At 37.5% G+C, this 18,695-nt stretch overlaps 1 protein-coding gene across 1 annotated transcript in view; it reads right to left on the bottom strand.

Annotated features, from left to right (window-relative positions):
- Positions 1-15,305, bottom strand: part of TNMD (tenomodulin) — a 195,507-nt gene extending 180,202 nt beyond the window's left edge. The window contains exons 1-2 of the mRNA XM_053699399.1: positions 15,175-15,305; positions 14,930-15,067 (exon numbers count right to left, since the gene is read on the bottom strand). Coding sequence (XP_053555374.1) covers positions 14,930-15,067; positions 15,175-15,216 — 180 coding nt within the window. The 5' untranslated portion in view covers positions 15,217-15,305. The remainder of the gene's footprint in view (positions 1-14,929; positions 15,068-15,174) is intronic.
- Positions 15,306-18,695: the final 3,390 nt, after the last annotated feature.

Here is an 18,695-nt window from a genome sequence, read left to right as displayed (position 1 = left end):
TGGCAGTGACATTGTCAGGGAGGAATGGGTTGTCTAGGTGTAAGAACCATTGGATGAGGCAGAAGGTGTTGATCAGTCAAGTATAACTGAGGGACAAGTATAAACTCCTTGGGAACAGGGAGAGGTTTAATTGTGAAAGGGGTGAAATATGGGTTAATTTAAAAGTAACTAAATAAATAACTTTAATATAATATTTTTGATTTTTATTTTCACTATGAAAGAGATGGAATGGTGAGAGAGAAGTTAGAACTTTTGGGTAAAATGTTTTAATTCAGTGAACAGTATCCTGACACTTGGCAACAACAGAATATAAGCAATTGTGACATTCTAAGATTAGCTCAGCTTCAGATCATAATCCAATAGTTCCATATGTCTATGGGATTGTGTGTGCAGAGAATATTGGATTACTGGAAGAATTCTGCAACTTTTGTTACATGTGACGATTATAAAGGACACATCTGTTTTTGCAGTAGAGAAACATTCAGTTTATTATGGTAATAATATTAATATTGGTTTATTCATTGTGAGGTATAAACTGTCTGCTGCCAAAATCCAAAACCAGCAACGTCTCCTGGAAACAAGCACAGAGGATTGGGATAATGCTTTTAGACAAATAACTCAAACAACATTGCAGTAGTGGAGGAGGTCTGAATACCAGCAATAGATCTGGATATAGATCCATGATGGGCTGATTCCCGGGCTTTCCACAAGATTTTGGAGTGTGTCTTTAGGAATTTTTGCCTATTCAGCTTAAAGTGCATTTGTGAGACCAGGCACTGATGTTGGACAAGAAGATGTGGTTTGCAATTGGCATTCTAATTCATCCTAATGGTATTCAATAGGGTTGAGGTCAGGGCTCTGTGCACTCAAGTTGCTCCATACCAGATTCATCAATCCTTGATTTCATGAACCTCACTTTGTGCACATGAGCACAGTCATGCTTGTACAGGAAAGAGCCTTCCCCAAACTGTTGCCCCAAAGTTGGAAGCACCCAATTATCTAAAATATTTTTGTATACTGCAACATTAATATGACCCTTCACTGGAACTAAGGGGCCTAGCTCAATCCCTGAAAAACAACCATAGACCATTATGCCTCTTCTACCAGTCTAGCTAATGCTTAGCATTGAGCATGTTGATGTGACGCTTGTGTGCAGCTGATTGACAATGGAAGCCCTTGATGCTCAATTCTTGCGCTGACATTGCTTCCAGAGGCAGTCTGGAACTCTGTAGTGAGTGATTCAATTTTTGGGGGCGCTACGCTCTTCAGCACTTGACAGTCACTCTTTTAGTTTTGTTGGGGGCAGAAACTTCACAGACTGACTGTCCACATACCTTTGATCATATAGTGTATCTTACTTTGTGGTTCTGTATATTTCAGCAGTAAGAACAATTTCTGGAAATACCTTGATCACATTCTTTGTGGAAAATGCAATTTACTTTCTCCATATCAGGGCAACATTACAGATTTTGCAAAAGAGCTAATTATCTGTAACATCACTGTAGAATATTACTACACAGCAGACTAAATTCTCACACATTGTGGGGTGCTTGATGATGCATCTCAAGAAAATAATATGTAAGATGAGATGAAGTCATGGGCTACTAAAATAGGACTAAGGGGCATATCTATCAAGCTCCGTATGGAGCTTGTTGCCCTGTGTTTCCAGCGAGCCTGAAGGCTCGCCGGAAACAGAAGTTATGAAGCAGCGGTCTAAAGACCGCTGCTCAATAACCTGTCCACCTGCTCTGAGGCTGCGGACAAAAATTGACAGAAATCAACCCAATCGAATACGATTGGGTTTATTGATACCCCTGCTAGCGGCATTGCACCAGCAGTTCACAATAACTGCTGGTGCAATAAAAAATGCAGAGAGCGCATGCTGCTATATCGGATCATGTCCGCTCGCACAATCATAAATATGCCCCAATATATCTACTGTAAGAGACTAGCACTACAGCAACTTTATCTGTCATAACTGCTGCATGTTACAACAATGGGTCAATAAAAACTAATTCTTATTTCACTCATTAAAATGATAATTGATAACTTTTTTGAAATGTGTTTTTCTGTATTTTTTTTTATTCTGTCTCTCACTGTTCAAATAAACCTACCATTAAAATTATAGACTGATCATTTATTTGTCAGTGGGCAAACATACAAAATCAGCAGGGGATCAAATAATTTCTCTTGTAAGGTGTATCCAGTCCACGGATCATCCATTACTTGTGGGATATTCTCCTTCCCAACAGGAAGCTGCAAGAGGATCACCCACAGCAGAGCTGTCTATATAGCTCCTCCCCTAACTGCCACTCCCAGTCATTCTCTTGCAGCTCTCGACAAGATAGGAAGTAGCTAGAGAGATGTGGTAAATTTATGTAGTTTATCTTCAATCAAAAGTTTATTATTTTCAAATGGTACCGAAGTTGTACTATTTTAGCCTCAGGCAGAAAGTTGATGAAGAGTCTGCCTGTGGTTTTTGATGATTTTAGCAGGTTGTAACTAAGATCCATTGCTGTTCTCACACATAACTGAAGAGATGAGGTAACTTCAGCTGGGGGAATGACGTGCAGGGTCTCCTGCTATGAGGTATGTGCAGTTTAAATTTTTCTAGAGAAATGAATATGCTAGAAAATGCTGTTAATACCGGATTTATTTAAGGTAAGCCTGATTACAGTGATTTAATAATGACTAGTATCATGCTTGCTGTAAAAGGTAATATTCTTATTACTTTCTCACATTACTGAAAATAAGATAACGTTTGCTGTGTTTAAACGTTTTTTTCTACATATTGGTGATAAAACTTTATTGGGGCCCAGTTTTTTCCACATGGCTGGCTAGATTTTGCCTAGGGATAGTTTTTTATGGCCCTCTCACTGTGAGTACAGGTTGGGAGGGGCCTAATTTCAGGCCTAAATCGTGCAGTAGTTTTTGCAGCTTGAGACTTCCAGCTTCCCTGAAGGAGTCCCCTGAACACTTAGGACCTCTACAAAGGGTTTTTGTGCCTTCAAAAGTCATTGTATGTGCAGGTAGGGCCACAGCAGAGCTGTGGCAGTTTGTTGTGACTGTTAAAAAACGTTTTATATGTTTTTTTTTTAATCCGGTTTTGAAACTAAGGGGTTAATCATCCATTTGCAAGTGGGTGCAATGCTCTGTTAGTCTATTATACACACTGTAAAAATTTTGTAAGATTTACTGCTTTTTATCACTGTTTTTCAATTTCTGACAAAATTTGTTTCTCTTAAAGGCACAGTACCGTTTTTATTTTTTGCTTGTTTACATTTATCAAAGTGTTTTCCAAGCTTGCTGGTCTCATTGCTAGTCTGTTTAAACATGTCTGACGTAGAGGAAACTCCTTGTTCATTATGTTTAGAAGCCATTGTGGAACCCCCTCTTAGAATGTGTACCAAAAGTACTGATTTTACTTTGTTATAAAGATCATATTCTGTCTTTAAAAGATTTATCAACAGAGGAAATTAACAAGTGGGAATTTATGCCGACTAACTCACCCCACGTGTCAGAACCTTTGACTCCCGCTCAAGGGACTCCCGCTCAACTGGCGCCAAGTACATCTAGCGCGCCCATGGAGTTTACTTTACAAGACATGGCGGCAGTTATGGATCATACCCTTACAGCGGTATTGTCCAAACTACCAGGGTTACAGAGCTCTCTGACGCTTTAGTAGCTATGTCTGATATCCCCTCACAATATGCAGAAGCTGAGGCAGGAGAGCTTCTTTCTGTGGGTGATTTTTCTGACTCAGGGAAGATGCTTCAAACTGATTCTGATATGTCTACATTTAAATTTAAGCTTGAACACCTCCGTGTGTTGCTCAGGGAGGTTTTAGCTACTCTGGATGACTGTGACACCATTATAGTGCCAGAGAAATTGTGTATATTGGATAAATACTATGTAGTGCCTGTTTACACTGATGTTTTTCCAATACCTAAAAGGTTTTCAGAAATTATTACTAAGGAATGGGATAGACCAGGTGTATCGTTCTCTCCCCCTCTCCTATTTTTAAGAAAATGTTTCCAATAGATGCCGCTACACGGGACTTATGGCAAACGGTCCCTAAGGTGGAGGGAGCAGTTTCTACCCTAGCTAAGCGTACAACTATTCCCGTCAAGGACAGTTGTGCTTTCCTAGATCCAATGGATAAAAAGTTAGAGGGTTACCTTAAGAAAATATTTATTCAACAAGGTTTTATTCTCCAGCCTCTTGCATGCATTGCCCCGGTCACTGCTGCTGCGGCCTTCTGGTTTGAGTCTCTGGAAGAGGCCTTACAGGTAGAAACTCCATTGGATGATATACTTGACAAGCTTAAAGCGCTTAAGCTAGCCAATTCATTTGTTTCTGACGCAGTTGTTCATTTAACCAAACTAACGGCTAAGAACTCAGGTTTTGCTATACAGGCGCGTAGGGCGCTATGGCTTAAATCCTGGTCAGCTGACATTACTTCAAAGTCTAAGCTTCTCAACATTCCCTTCAAGGGGCAGACCCTATTCGGGCCTGGACTGAAGGAGATCATTTCTGATATTACTGGAGGAAAAGGTCATGCCCTTCCTCAGGATAGGTCTAATAAATTAAGGACCAAACAAACTAATTTTCGTGCCTTTCGAAACTTTAAGACGAGCGCGGCATCAAAACAAGAGGGAAATTTTGCCCAGTCCAAGCCGGTCTGGAGACCTAACCAGGCCTGGAACAAAGGTTAGCAGGCCAAGAAGCCTGCTGCTGCCTCTCAGACAGCATGAAAGATCAGCCCCCGATCCGGTAACGGATCTAGTAGGGGGCAGACTTTCTCTCTTCGCCCAGGCTTGGGCAAAAGATGTCCAGGATCCCTGGGCGTTGGAAATTGTGTCCCAGGGATATCTTCTGGACTTCAAAGCTTCTTCCCCAAAAGGAAGATTTCACCTCTCACAATTATCTGCAGACCAGATAAAGAGAGAGGCATTCTTACATTGTGTTCAAGACCTCCTAGTTATGGGAGTGATCCACCCAGTTCCAAAGGAGGAGCAGGGGCAAGGCTTCTATTCAAATCTCTTTGTGGTTCCCAAGAAAGAGGGAACCTTCAGACCAATCTTAGATCTCAAGATCCTAAACAAATTTCTCAGGGTCCCATCTTTCAAGATGGAGACTATTCGAGCCATCCTACCTATGATCCAGGAGGGACAATACATGACTACCATGGACTTAAAGGATGCTTATCTTCACATTCCGATACACAAAGATCATCATCGGTTTCTCAGGTTCGCCTTCCTAGACAGGCATTACCAGTTTGTGGCTCTTCCCTTTGGATTAGCTACGACACCAAGAATCTTTACGAAGGTTCTGGGGTCACTTCTGGCGGTCATAAGGCCGCGGGGCATAGCAGTAGCCCCTTACTTAGACGACATTCTGATACAGGCGTCAAATTTCCAAATTGCCAAGTCCCATACGGACATTGTTCTGGCATTCCTGAGGTCTCATGGGTGGAAAGTGAACGAAAAGAAGAGTTCTCTATCCCCTCTCACAAGAGTTTCCTTCCTGGGAACTCTGATAGATTCTGTAGAAATGAGGATTTACCTGACAGAGGACAGGTTGTCAAAACTTCTAAATTCCTGCAGTCTTCTTTATTATACTTCTCGCCCTTCGGTGGCTCAGTGTATGGAAGTAATCAGCTTAATGGTAGCGGCAATGGACATAGTTCCGTTTGCCCGCCTACATCTCAGACCGCTGCAACTCTGCATGCTCAGTCAGTGGAATGGGGATTACACAGATTTGTCCCCTCTACTAAATCTGGATCAAGAGACCAGGGATTCTCTTCTCTGGTGGCTATCTCGAGTCCATCTGTCCAAAGGTATGACCTTCTGCAGGCCAGATTGGACAATAGTAACAACAGATACCAGCCTTCTGGGCTGGGGTGCAGTCTGGAACTCTCTGAAGGCTCAGGGGTTGTGGACTCAGGAGGAGACACTCCTTCCAATAAACATTCTGGAACTAAGAGCGATATTCAATGCTCTTCAGGCTTGGCCTCAGCTAGCGGCAGTGAGGTTCATCAGATTTCAGTCGGACAACATCACGACTGTAGCTTACATCAACCATCAAGGGGGAACAAGGAGTTCCCTAGTGATGTTGGAGGTTTCAAAGATAATTCAATGAGCAGAGATTCACTCTTGCCATCTATCAGCTATCCATATCCCAGGAGTAGAGAACTGGGAGGCAGATTTTCTAAGTCATCAGACTTTTCATCCGGGGGAGTGGGAGCACCATCCGGAGGTGTTTGCAGAGTTGATTCAACGTAGGGGCAAACCAGAACTGGCGTCTCGCCAGAACGCCAAGCTTCCTTGTTACGGATCCAGGTCCAGGGATCCCAAGGCAGCACTGATAGATGCTCTAGCAGCGCCTTGGTCCTTCAACCTGGCTTATGTGTTTCCATCGTTTCCTCTGCTCCCTCGTCTGATTGCCAAGATCAAACAGGAGAGAGCATCAGTAATTTTGATAGCACCTGCGTGGCCACGCAGGACTTGGTATGCAGATCTGGTGGACATGTCATCCTTTCCACCATGGACTCTGCCTCTGAGGCAGGACCTTCTACTTCAGGGTCCTTTCAACCATCCAAATCTAATTTCTCTGCGGCTGACTGCTTGGAGATTGATCGCTTGATTTTATCAAAGCGTGGTTCCTCCGAGTCGGTCATTGATACCTTAATACAGGCGCGAAAGCCTGTCACCAGGAAAATCTATCATGATATGGTGTAAATATCTTCATTGGTGTGAATCCAAGGGTTACTCATGGAGTAAGGTCAGGATTCCTAGGATATTATCTTTTCTCCAAGAAGGATTGGAGAAGGGTTTGTCAGCTAGTTCCTTAAAAGGACAGATTTCTGCTCTGTCTATTCTTTTGCACAAACATCTGGCTGAGGTTCCAGACGTGCAGGCGTTTTGTCAGGCTTTAGTCAGAATCAAGCCTGTGTTTAAACCTGTTGCTCCGCCTTGGAGTTTAAATTTAGTTCTTAAGGTTCTTCAAGGGGTTCCGTTTGAACCTTTGCATTCCATAGATATTAAGCTCTTATCCTGGAAGGTTCTGTTTTTAGTAGCTATCTCCTCGGCTTGAAGAGTTTCGGAGTTATCTGCTTTACAATGTGATTCCCCTTATCTCATTTTTCATGCAGATAAGGTAGTGTTACGTACCAAACCTGTTTTTTTACCTAAGGTGGTATCTAATAAAAATATCAATCAGGAGATTGTTGTACCATCACTGTGTCCTAATCCTTCTTCAAAGAAAGAACGTCTTTTACACAATCTTGACGTGGTTCGTGCTTTAGAGTTTTATTTACAAGCTACTAAAGATTTTCGTCAAAGATCTGCATTGTTTGTTGTCTACTCTGGACAGAGGAGAGGCCAAAAGGCTTCGGCAACCTCTCTTTCTTTTGGCTAAGGAGTATAATACGCTTAACTTATGAGACTGCTGGCCAGCAGCCTCCTGAAAGGATTACAGCTCATTCTACTAGAGCGGTAGCTTCCACATGGGTTTTTAAAATTTTATACTTTTGCTTCTTCGGAGGCTATTTTTGGGAGAAAGGTCTTGCAGGCAGTGGTGCCTTCCATTTAAGCGCCTGCCTTGTCCCTCCCTTCATCCGTGTCCTATAGCTTTGGTATTGGTATCCCACAAGTAATGGATGATTCGTGGACTGAATACACCTTACAAGAGAAAACATAATTTATGCTTACCTGATAAATTTATTTCTCTTGTGGTGTATCCAGTCCACGGCCCGCCCTGTCATTTTAAGGCAGGTGTTTTTTTATTTTTAAACTACACTCACCACTGCACCCTATAGTTTCTCCTTTCTCTTGCTTGTCTTCGGTCGAATGACTGGTAGTGGCAGTTAGGGTAGGAGCTATGTAGACAGCTCTGCTGTGGGTGATCCTCTTGCAGCTTCCTGTTGGGAAGGAGAATATCCCACAAGTAATGGATGATCCATGGACTGGATACACCACAGGAGAAATAAATTTATCAGGTAAGCATAAATTATGTTTTTTCCCCTCACTGTAACATTTGCTGACCAACGCTGCACGACTTACCCCCTTTGCTGCGTTCCCCTTTGAACCTATGGAAGTGCGCAATGCTTCCATGGAATTAAACTATTAACTGCCACTCTGGATCCGCGCATCTGGGAAGACCGATCCACACCTCCGCTCCACGCTGCCTTCTCTCCAGATGAAGATAGAAGATGATGGAGCCGCCTGGAAGAAGACCTTCACTGCCGGATTTCAGGAACTGTGAGTACCTATTTGGGGCTTGGTCTTAGGAATTCTTTTTATTTTTTTATTTTTATGATTAGGGATTTAATGGGCTGTAAAAGAGGTGATTGCCCTTTTAAGGGCAGTAAAAGAGCTGAATGCCCTATTAAGAGCACTGCCCATACAAATGCCTCTTTAGGGGCAATGGATAGCTAAGGTTGTTTGAGTGTTAGTTTTTTTTATTTTGCGGGGGTTGGTTTGGAGGGGTTTTTACTGTTAGGGGGTATATTTTTTTTAAGTAAAAGAGCTGTTTAACTTAGGGCAATGTCCTACAAAATCCCTTTTAAGGGCTATTGGTAGTTTAGTATTAGATTAGGGGGTGTTTTTATTTTGGAGGGAATTTTTATTTTATAGGGGTATTAGTTTTAGTTTGGATAGCTTTGTTTATTTTTTTCTGTAATTTTACATTTTTTAGTTTGGATAACTTTGTTTATTTTTTTTCTGTAATTTTACTTCTTTATTTTTTGTAACTTTAGCTTTGGGGTTTGTATTTTTTAAACATAGACTTCCCATTGGGCAGGCTTATCACCTAGTGTGTGTATATATATATATATATATATATATATATATATATATATATATATATATATATATATATATATAGTATATTTTTTAGTTCTATCAAGAAAAAAACACAATTGTGCAGCCCCTTGTCATTTTGCAAATATATACATACAGTACATTGCAAATGTATGAAAACCTGTCTGGACTCTAGCCCCTGGCAGTTAAGGGGTTAAAGTGCTAACTCTTTGTGTGCATTTTTTTTTTTCTTATATAGGCCTGGATCCAAGTTGGTTTGACTTATACTCTGTCATAAGACTGGCCAACGGATACACATTAAAGCACTCTTTATTATTTTACTTGTGCAAATATAGGGTGGTGTGTGCGATACTAATTAAATTATAACGTTTATTAAAATGTCAAATTTAAAAACGGAAAAACACAATTGCATAAAATCACTGGAGCAGAGAAATTGCATCCGTTATTATTATAATTGCCTGACTTACTATTAATCAAGTATTCCACAGTGTAAGTTCTAAAATAAAGTGTTGGCTCAGGTTTTCTGCTCTCAATAGTAATGGCTGAGTTTCCGTTTTCTATTCAGAAGTAGTTACTGATCAACAGTATACTGAATCTATGTGGAAATCATATTATCTCTTTACAATTCATTTTCCATACACAATAAGCTGCTGAAAGTATGTTATTAGTCAAAGGTAAAACTCTTAGATTAGGGTAAACACTAAAATTGCTCTTTCAACCCAATCAATCTGTGTTAGCTGTTGGAGCGCTTACTTACTATCTCAAGTAATGTACAAGATTAATTTGGAATACTTCCATTAGTTTCATGCACTTTAAATGTATACTATTAAACTGTTTCTCTAATTAAAATGTTAAGAGGACCACATTAACCTCCCCACCTTTCCCTTCAAATTATTTTGAATTGCCTCTGAAAACAAATAGCAGCTTGGGTGTTTGTTCCCATATTCATTTCCTGTACCATTCTGATCAATAAGAAAACCAGCTGAATTAATATACAGCTTGAAATCTAATAGAATAATAAATGGCAGATATTAAAGGTACATGAAACCCAAATTATTTTTTTCCATGACTTAGAAAGAGCATGCAAATTTAAACAACTTTCAAATGTACTTCTATTATATAATTTGCTTCATTGTCTTGATATCCTTAGCTGAAAAGAATATCTAAATAGACTCAGTAGCCGCTGATTGGTGGTTGCAAATAGATGCCTTGTGTGATTGGTTCACCCATGTGAATTGCTATTTCTTCAACAATGGATATCTGAAGAATTAAGCAAATTAAATATTAGAAGTAAATTGGAGTCTTGTTTAAAATTGTATTCTCTATCTGAATCATGAAATAATTTTGGGGGTTTTTATGTCCCTTTAAGAAATTAATTCATATATGCAGAGGACACAACCTTTCTACATATTGCAGGATTGTCATAGGTTGGAAGTTCCACCCCACTATCCCTCCCGTTGTTTACCTTTCAAAGCAAATGTCCTTTTCTCTGCCCATGTTTTTTCTCTACCTTCTCTTCCCAACTCTGCCCACATAATACCCATGGCCCTGTCCCTCTGGTTGTAGCTCCACACACAAAACACTTATGTGCTGCCGCCCACAAGCCCCTGTCACCTCCCAGTCCCAGAATGCCCATGGGGAAATGGGAGGTTTGTAAATGTGATCAAAAATGGCATGTAATTTATTTTGAGAATGCCTAAAGTTTTACTGAATATTGATATAAGAATACATTCTGGAGTAAAGTCTCATAACTGGATAATATAACAACTATTTGTCAATAACATTTATTAAGTTAATTGACATACTGAGGCCCATTTATCAAGCTCTGAATGGAGCTTGAGGGCCGTGTTTCTGGCGAGTCTGAAGCAGCGGTCTAAAGCTCTGATGAGGCGGACAGAGATCACCACAATTCAACCCAATCGAGTACGATTGGGTTGATTGACATCCCAGTGCTGGTGGCCGATTGGCCACGAGCCTGCAGGGGCTCACAAGAGCTGTTTGTGTAATGCTGAATGTGGAGAGCGTATTGCTCTCCACATTCAGCGAGGTCTGTCAGACCTGATCCGCACTGTCGGTTCAGGTCCGACAGACTTTTTGATAAATAGGCCTCAATACCTGAATTCACTGAGTGGCCACAAAACAGAAACCACTCAAAATAAATAAATAAATGCAGAGAAAATAAGATTTGTTTGCAGTAGTAGTGGTGAAACTAAAAGGATCTTTTTGTTTGTTTGTTTTTTTTCCCAGTGAAAACCACTGTGCTAAAGTGGCTTCCATCTGTTCTCACTGCAGACAAATATAGAAGTATATCTCAACTCCAAATATTCTCACCTGGCCAGGTTTCAAGAGTTTGCTATGTACAATTAGAAGTGATTACAATATCACTGATAGACCCTGAGGAAGGAATACACCAAACCAATTTAAGAAATGTTAGCACTGAGTCTCTAGATTCACTAATATCTACTTCTATCTCTCCAATGTCTCTTTTTCAGGAAGAGATGGAAAAAAAAAGGTACAATAAAACACAAAGGGCCAGATTATGAATGGATCGCTAACAGTTACTCGCAAGCGATAAGGGATATATTGTGGGTGTTTGCGTGCAATGGGTTTTTCCGCTCATATTACAAGTTAAAAGTAAACACGATCGCTTGAGTGCAATCGCGATTTATGCTAGAATGATTACCACGTCCTCAGAGCTTAGGTTAATTGTTTCGTGAAACAAAAAAGTGTCACAAAACATAAAAAAATACATTAAAAAGGACAGTTACACTCATATTTACACTATCTGATAAAATTATTTAAAAAAAATATTGCACAAAAACGTTATAAGTTCTCAAAAGATATGAGATGCCAAAAAAAAAAGCAGGCAAAGGGCTTTAGCAATGAGATACATACATATACATGTATAAATATGGAGATGTGTGTGTGTATATATATATACTGTATATACAGTATATATATATAAATCTGCAGTACGACCCACCAACCGTCAGCTGCCTGGGTGCAATGATATAAGGCAATATCCACGGAAAAGATTGCACTCTCAGGACTATTTTAATAAGTAGTCAAAATACTTTAATGAAACGTTTTCGGGGATTCCTGACGAAGGGGACAAGATCCCCGAAAACGTTTCATTAAAGTATATTGACTACTTATTGAAAAAGTCCTGAGAGTGCAATCTTTTCCGTGGAGATATTTATATATATATATATATATATATATATATATATATATATTTATTTATATACAGTATCTATATATGTGTACATATGTATTTACAGACATATAAACACATAAATACATATGTACACACACACACATATATATATATTTATATGTGCATTCGAGCACCTTTGCAGTTAAGTAGATGAAAACATGTAAAATCATATTGCAATATTCATTTTTAATAAAGTTTTTAACTATTTAGTTATAGTAAGTATATAAATAGGTATAAATATATATTGTACCAAAAAAAAATCATATATATATATATATATATATATATATATATATATAAGAGAGAGAGAGAAATAGAGAGAGAAATAGAGAGAGAAATAGAAAATATTCTTCTACGTGAAGAACATTGGAATGTGAAATATTCATATTTTTATGTAAGGCTAGTGCACATGAGAATATCTGATCAGGTCTGTGATGCAAGCTGGGTGATTTTTTTCCACTTTTTTCTCCACTGACTTCTATGAGTGAATAGGTTATGGCATGCACAATACTGTTTTCGTTTTTTTACGCACATCGGGTTAGTGCGCCAGGGAAACAGGGAAAAAGCTAACTTCGAGGGGGAGCGTTAAATACGCTCCACTTGTAAACTGGCCCAAAATAAGTTATCTATATGTCTAATATCTATCTCTTATAACTATGCTTACATCAGTCTGCAGTATATATAAATAAATATGCAAATTAGAGTATACTGTCTCTTTCATTTTTTAAATTTTCCTTTTGAACAAAGTACTAATAGCTTAGCCATAACAACCTGGACTCTCTAGAGTTAATATATATTGGTCCATACCAGTGGGTCTGGATGGAATGTTAAGACTTCAGTAGGGAAAGTGCTCCAGTAGTCTCAGACCGCTTTTAGAAAACGACTTAATCATTTTCATCCCTGTGATTAGCTTGCGAGTGACAGAGTATTTGTGGAAATACAATATAAGAAGCAAGTTTTGGAACTTTAGCTGAGCTTGGCATAGTGATTTTGTGGAGTCTGTCTTTTTGAGAAGCCTGTGCACCTGCCAGACCCTAATGGAAAAAATCAGTAGTCTTCACTGGGGCCCCTAGAGCTCCGTCATCAGTATAGTAGCAATATGACCCCACATTAGGACTGTCTAAGAAAATCACAAGAGGCAAGGAGTATAATCAATGCCAGATGTAAATATAAGAAATAGTTTTAAATGACATGTTGTATATCAATCAATATGTGTATGTATGTGTGCATCTTTTTATATACAGTATGTATATATATATATATATATATATAAAAGTGTGTGTGTATGTGTGTATATGTATATATATATATATATATATATATATGTGTGTGTGTGTGTGTGTGTGTGTATGTAAATCAATTCCTAACAAAAATTCAAAGCAATGCCTTATTTTAATATAAAAATTGAATAGTATAAATATTGGTGAAAATTATATTAACCTCCTTCTGTTACGTGGCACAAGAAGTGTTTTTCCATATGATCCTGGCAGGACAACTGAATATCTGTAAAATCACTTGGTGGTTCTCAAATATTATGTTAGTAGTAAGTTTAAATGCCTACAGAAAATTGGTTTATTAGGAGCAGCAGATATTTTAGGCACATATAAAAAAAAATGCTCAATGGCTTCAAAAACTTTTCAAACCAGAGAGTTAATTTTTACATAGATGTTTAGAATTCAAAAAAGTTAAATACAAAACTTTACAAAGTAAGTGACAAATTAGTTATCTATGTCAACTAGTAGTAATAAGAAATATGATCATGTATTTTAATTAGTTTGTAGTTACTACCAGTTCAGTTTATAACTGAATTATGTTCTAATCCTAGGTGTTTAATATTCCTGTAATTATTAAATGTATGTTAAGAACTTCCAGACAATGTTATTGAATGAATAATCATATTCTTTCATATAATTTAAATGTTATTATATAATATTTTAATATTTTATTTTTTAACTATATGATATTCTTTACATTGTCACTGGTGCAAAACGAAGCCCACCTTTATTCACTTTTTTTCTTCCATGACTAAAATTCTGATTTATGTATCATTCTATCACTCTCTTTGTTTAAAAGATAATTATATTATTAATCTGTTATGGATTATTTATAGGAATAAATAAAAAATATTGAAAGTAAAGGAAACACAATACATGATCATATATATATATCCCCCAAAAGGATGCACTCTCACTCAGCTTACTGCAACAATATTAATATAGTTAATGCACATTAAAGCACTCACTGGACTTTAGTCAAATTATATGATATAATTCATATCTTATGATTTGACTAAAGTCCAGTGAGTACTTTAATGTGTGATAACTATATATATATATATATATATATATATATATATATATATATATATATATATATATATAAAATATATATATATATATATATATTGCCATTTAATACATGATTTATCACTCTCTCTCTCTCTCTTTCAAATGAAGTGATTATCACAGATCTACCAGAATTCCATTATTATGCATCATTAACAGACTTTTATTTATATATAAAAAGTGCTTTATTATAAAATTATAGTAAAGAATTGTGATCATATTTGTGCTGGTATCTTTAAAACTTAAATAGATTAAGTAAAGCTAAACAAAAAAGAAGGGGAAAAAATGATTAACTGTGCAACCACTAACCATATTGTATGTACATTTACCATTTTTCTTTACTTTTTTGATGGATTGTAATTGGGGCATATTTTAAAAATAAAAAATGCTTTTAAATTTGAGTATAAGCTATTTTAGAGTGTTTCACATTTTTTGCAAAAAGTACTTATTACATAGTTTATTTATTTTATTTTATTAATTAAAACAATATATTATATAAATGACAATATGTGTTGCACTAGAATATACCAGAAACTATTCCCTACCTTTTCAGGTTTCTGGTGTCTTAGATTCTTCAAAGTAAATAACAGCAGAATAATTGATATTGTCATAAGTAGACACACAATTATTGCCAACATCTTGCATCTTTTAAAATTTCCACTTTTTGGCTTAGATAGCTCCACCTTAATAATAACATAAAAAAAAAAAGATAATTAACATTTTTAATTTTATTAACACTACATTACATATTTAAATATCATATTTGTTACAGGATTGATATTTAACTTACATCATGAAGGCAACCTTCTTTTAAATGCTTTTCGTTTTCCATTTTTTTCTTGAAGAAACTATTTGCAGTGCAGAATAAACTGGAAGCAATAACTGCCACTGTATAATGTAGAATGAGCTGGATAGCAGTTTCTGAACCACATAAAGAGAATTGAATTTCAGTGACTAAATAGCTTGTCATTCCAATCCTTTTTTTTTTTAACAATGGGAGGTGACTTCAGCATAGTAAAATTCCTTAGAATAGGACATTTATTAAAAGAAAAAATACATTTTACATCTGAAAATAATTTACAGTTGAAAGTAGCATAACTATTGTAAAGTATTACCTGTTAAAGGGACACTGAACCCAGTTTTTTTCTTTTGTGATTCAGATAGAGCATGCAATTTTAAACAACTTTCTAATTTACTCCTATTATCAATTTTTCTTCGTTCTCTTGCTTTCTTTATTTGAAAAAGAAGATATCTAAGCTATTTTTTTGGTTCACACCATGGAAAGCACTTGTTTATTGGTAGGTCAATTTACCCACCAATCAGCAAGAACAACACAGTGTTTTCACCAAAAATGGGCCGGCATCTAAATTTACATTCTTGCATTTCAAATAAAGATATGAAGAGAATGAAAAGAATTTGATAATAGGAGTAAATTAGAAAGTTGCTTAAAATTGCATGCTCTATCTGAATCACGATAGAAACAATTTGGGTTCAGTTTCCCTTTAAGCAATAGTTCTAAGGTTAAAGGGACATGAAAGTCAAAATTGTTCTTTCATGATTCAGATAGAGAATGCGATTTTAAACAACTTTCCTATTTACTTAAATTATTTAATTTGCTTCCTTCTCTTGTTATCCTTTCCTGAAATATTTATGTAGGAAAACTCAGGAGGTTCTAGCTGCTGATTGGTGGCTGCATATAGATACCGATTGTCATTGGCTCACCCATGTGTTCAGTTAGAAACCAGTAGTGCATTTCTGCTCCTTCAACAAAGCATACTAAGAGAATGAAGCAAATGTGATAATAGAAGTAAACTGGAAAGTTGTTTAAAATTGTATGTTCTACCTAAATCATGAAAGAAAAATTTTGGGTTTCATGTCCCTTTAAGGCTTGGAGTAACTTTTAAATTAAATATGAATTAATTAACTAGATTAATTAGAATAGTAATGTATTGAAAAAATATACAATTCAAGTTTTCCCATTGTGCACATGAAGTGTATTGAGGTGATCTAAATCAGGGATGGTCAAACAAGATATCTGGATATCGCAACCCCCAGCTAAGGTTGCAACACAGAATTATGGCTAAGGAGGATAACAAAAATCTACTTAGGGCTAGATTTATTATTATTAAGCCCCTACGGCAGCAAATTCTCTCAAGAACGGGATTTATCAAGCAGCGGTCACCAGACCGCTGCTTCCCTAACATCTACGCCATCTCTATTGTGGCGAAATTCAATCTCCTCGGTCGAGTCCGACCGAAGAGATTGACAGCTCCTGCCCACGCGTGATTGGCTGTGCAATGTTAATTACCTGTGGGTAATTTCCCCCACCATAGGCGAGCTGAGGCGTACAGGGGCGTGTATACGCGCCCCTGTACGCATCAGCGTTGATAAATCTAGCCCTTAAGGTGAGTTATGATGGAGACAATGAAGGATTTTTTTAACTTTATAAATTAGGAAAGAGCATACAACTGCCAAATTACAATACAGTAAATCTTAACTGAATAAAAAGTTGGTGACAAAAAGACATAAGTTACCCAAATTATTGTTGGTTTTTTTTTTTTACTGTGAGGATAAGTTATCAAGGTGATAAGAGATATTATGATTAAAGTACCAGTAAATACAGTAGATTTGCATAATAAACAAATGAATGATAAAAAGACAATGCAATAGCACTTAGGGGCCGATTTAACATGCTGCGAATGCAGCAGTTTCCGCACGAGCTCGCTGGAAACATAAGTTAAAAAGCAGCAGTCTTAAGACTGCTACTCCTTAACTTATCCGCCACTCATCCTGCTCAAATACGATCGGGATGATTGACATACCCTGCTAGCGGCCGATTGGCCACAAATCTGCAGGAGGCAGCATTGCACAAGCATTTCACTAGAAATGCTTGTGCAAAGTTAAATGCCAACAGCATATGCTGTCCCAGGCAGAAAATAGAAGAAGAATCTGCCTGTGGTCTCTAATGATCTTAGCAGGTTGTAATTAAGATCCATTGCTGTTCTCAGACATAACTGAAGAGAGAGGTAACTTCAGCTGGGGAATGGCGTGCAGGTTATCCTGCTATGAGGTATGTGCAGTTTTTTCTAGAGGAATGTAAATGCTAGAAAATGCTGCTGATACCAGATTTATTTAAGGTAAGCCTGATTACAGTGATTTAATAGCGACTGGTATCATGCTTACTGTCAGAGGTAATACTCTTATTATTTTTCAATTCCTGTCGTATAAAACGTTTGCTAGGAGTGTTTAAACGTTTTTATATATGTTTTGGTGATAAAACTTTATTGGGGCCTAGTTTTTTTCCACATGGCTGGCTTAAATTTGCCTAGAAACAGTTTTCTTAGGCCTCCCACTGTGTAGACATGAGTGGGAGGGGCCTAATTTAGCGCTTAATTGCGCAGTAACTTTTGCAGACTGAGACATCCAGCTTCCCTCAAGAAGTCTCCTGAATGCTATAGGACCTCTCTAAAGGGCTTTTAGGCTTTCCAAAGTCGTTTTTATGGAAAGGTAGGGCCACAGCAGAGCTGTGGCAGTTTGTTGTGACTGTTAAAAAACGTCTATATCGTTTTTTTGATCCGTTTTTTAAACTAAGGGGTTAATCATCCATTTGCAAGTGGGTGCAATGCTCTGTTAGCTTATTATACACACTGTAAAAATTTAGTTTGATTTACTGCTTTTTTTCACTGTTTTTCAAATTCTGACCTTTTTTATTTTTCTTAAAGGCACAGTACCATTTTTATTTTTTGCTGGTTAACTTGCTTTAAAGTGTTTTCCAAGCTTGCTGGTCTCATTGCTAGTCTGTATAAACATGTCTGACATAGAGGAAACTCCTTGTTCATTATGTTTAGAAGCCATGGTGGAACCCCCTCTTAGAATGTGTACCAAATGTACTGATTTCACTTTAAGTAATAAAGACCATATTTTGTCTTTAAAAAATTTATCACCAGAGGAATCTGACGAGGGGGAAGTTATGCCGACTAACTTGCCCCACGTGTCAGAACATTTAAATCCTGCTCAAGGGACTCACTCTCAAGAGGCGCCAAGTACATCTAGCACGCCCATGGCGTTTACTTTTACAAGACATGGCGGCAGTCATGGATAATACACTGTCAGCTGTATTATCCAGACTACCTAGGTTACGGGGAAAGCGAGACAGCTCTGGAGTTAGAAGATAAACAGAGCATACTGATGCGTTTGTAGCTATGTCTGATACCCCCTCACTATATGCAGAAGCTGAGGAAGGAGAGCTTCTTTCTGTGGGTGATTTTTCTGACTCAGGGAAGAGGATTCAACCTGATTCTGAAGTATCAA

Source organism: Bombina bombina, chromosome 1 (genome assembly GCF_027579735.1).
Source record: "Bombina bombina isolate aBomBom1 chromosome 1, aBomBom1.pri, whole genome shotgun sequence".
NCBI lineage: Eukaryota > Metazoa > Chordata > Amphibia > Anura > Bombinatoridae > Bombina > Bombina bombina.
The sequence above is the reverse complement of the archived record's forward strand: the minus strand, read 5'-3'. Positions and strand labels throughout refer to the sequence as shown.